This window comes from Asparagus officinalis, chromosome 9 (genome assembly GCF_001876935.1).
Source record: "Asparagus officinalis chromosome 9, Aspof.V1, whole genome shotgun sequence".
NCBI classification, from domain to species: Eukaryota; Viridiplantae; Streptophyta; class Magnoliopsida; order Asparagales; family Asparagaceae; genus Asparagus; species Asparagus officinalis.
The window spans coordinates 55345737-55348062 of record NC_033802.1 but is presented as its reverse complement, the minus strand read 5'-3'; the positions used below and the strand labels follow the sequence as shown (position 1 = coordinate 55348062).

General features: G+C 51.8%; 1 protein-coding gene across 1 annotated transcript in view; it reads right to left on the bottom strand.

The window, feature by feature from the left end:
- LOC109823464 overlaps positions 1-1144 on the bottom strand; it is a 6184-nt gene extending 5040 nt beyond the window's left edge. Inside the window, exon 1 of the mRNA XM_020389748.1 lies at positions 856-1144. Coding sequence (XP_020245337.1) covers positions 856-1144 — 289 coding nt within the window. The remainder of the gene's footprint in view (positions 1-855) is intronic.

Here is a 2326-nt window from a genome sequence, read left to right as displayed (position 1 = left end):
ATGAGACTGATGGAGAAATGACTATCAGAGGTAACAGTTAACTTGATAGTTTTGTGGGCCCGTCGTCCTATTAAAGAGGCTCAACGGGGGAAATCGTAGGATATGAGGAAATGGTCTCCCCTACCAAGGCATCTTGGTCATCATCTCCTCGAAATTCATGCGGCTTTTCGTCACCCATATGCTTGAGCATGCTCTCGACTTGTTCTCCTTGGCGGAGTAAGTCTTTCCATGAACGAGCTTCAACAGCGCCCATATTGGACAGAACGCTGATGGAGAGATTGTTCCGGCACATCTCGATGAGCGTGGCCTCGGAAACTCGATCGCGGGAATGCAGCGATCGGTTTCTGAATCTCTTGACAAAGTTGCTTACAGACTCTGTCTTCCTCTGCTTCACAGTTAGCAGGGTGGCCATAGATACTTCTGTGTCATCGTCGAAGAATCTGGCCACAAAGAGCCTTTCCATGTCCTTCCAGCAGGTGATGGACCCAGGCTCTAATCTGCGAAACCATTCAAAAGCGACCCCCTTGAGGGTACCAATGAACAGTCGAGTCATAATGGGATCGTTTCTCACTATGTGTCCAGTTTGCGTCTGGAAGTAGTAGATGTGCTGGGTAGGAGACCCCCTACCATTGAACTGCAGGAGGTCCAGCGGCTCGAACTTTGCCTGGTAGGAGACCGCATCCCATTCAATTGGATACGGTCTGACAACCCCCAGCTTGTTCACATGTTTCTGGAGCTTCAAGGCGTCGAGTTGACTTTGGAGATCATCAAACCTCGTGTCTCTTGGGTTATGACCCGAAGAGGACGCTCCTCCAGATGACTCGGATGAGGAGTCAGAAGACATGTAAGAAGGACCAGGCACCCTCTCTTTGTGTTTCGAGAATTTTTGCAAAGTCCGCGAGGTCCTCTCTTTCTTCTTCTCTCTTTGAAGCTGCTCCAGCATCTCCTTCATAGAGTTAAGGGTTGCTCGTTGCTCGTCGAGCCTCCTAGATATCTCCTCAGGGACGTCGGTCATGTGCACACTCACGTGCCTGCCTCGAATTGAGCTTGAAGTCTGCGACGTTGCCGTTGCCGAGCAATCATCGCCATCATGGTAAGAGACGGACGTCAGACCAGTGTAGGCAAACGGAGTGGCCACCCCCATTTGGGCGTGAATGTGTTGGCGAGGTTCATGCTGGCGAGGTTCGCCCGTCAGGCGAGATTGGCACAGTGTGCCTGCGCCTGTCTGGCGAGCTGTTGCTTCGCCTTTCTGGCGATCTTGGGCCGTCAGGCGAGCTTGGTGAAGTCCGCTTGTTTGATGAAGCCCTCTTGAACTACAGAGTTAGCCAGGCGCCCTTGGTTCTCTAAAATTGAGCACCTTGCTCACAGAGCGGGGCTCACCTAAACTGCTAGGCTCGCCCGATTTGAGCGGTTTGCCAAAACTGGGAACCTGGCTCAAGAGGTTGGGCTCGCCTAAACTGCTAGGCTCGCCCGATTTGAGCGGTTCGCCAAAAATGGAAACCTGGCTCAAGAAGTAGTTGGGCTCGCCTAAACTACTAGGCTCGTCCGATTTGAGCGGTTCGCCAAAAATGGAAACCTAGCTCAAGAAGTGGGGATCGCCTAAACTGTTAGGCTCGCCTGATTTGAGAGGTTCGCCGAAACTAGGAACCTGGCTCAAAGAGATGGACTCGCCTAAACTGCTAGGCTCACCCAATTTGAGCGGTTCGCCAAAAATGGGAACCTGGCTCAAGAGGTTGATTCCTCTCCAGCTTGAATAATAATTCAGGCTGTCGTGGAGGATGAGGGATTGTACCTCGAGAGGAGCGAGAGCTTTTCATCGCCGCCGTTTGGATCTTTTTGATCGAGGAGCGTTCATGTCGATGGCGGAGGCGTAGTCTGCATCGACACGAATGGTTGATTCCTTTTGCACAGGGGTCTGCGAGGATCGTTCATCGACCCACTCAGCAGCTCCTAGACCCGCATTCTCGAATCTCGGCTCAGCCTCAACTGGTTTGGGGGGAAAAGAACCTCCTGCCTTGGCTTGGGCAGATCCCTCAGGCTTGGTTGCCTCGGCCTCTTGGGGCTGGGCCACCTGCACGACTTTGCAGTCATCGCGAGATGTATTGCCGCCAGAAGAGGACGATCGTAAGTACCCGCATGACTCTGAGTTTTGTTCTGAACTTCTCTGATAAGGATTTAAAGGTAATTTTTATTGCCTACAACTTGTCCATACCCTTTTGGAACTGATGCCTCCTAATAGTGGGGTCTGTAACAAGATAAGGAGCATATCGACTCAAGGAAGAAAACTCAGCCTCGTACTCGTCAACTGATCGCTATCCTTGCTTGA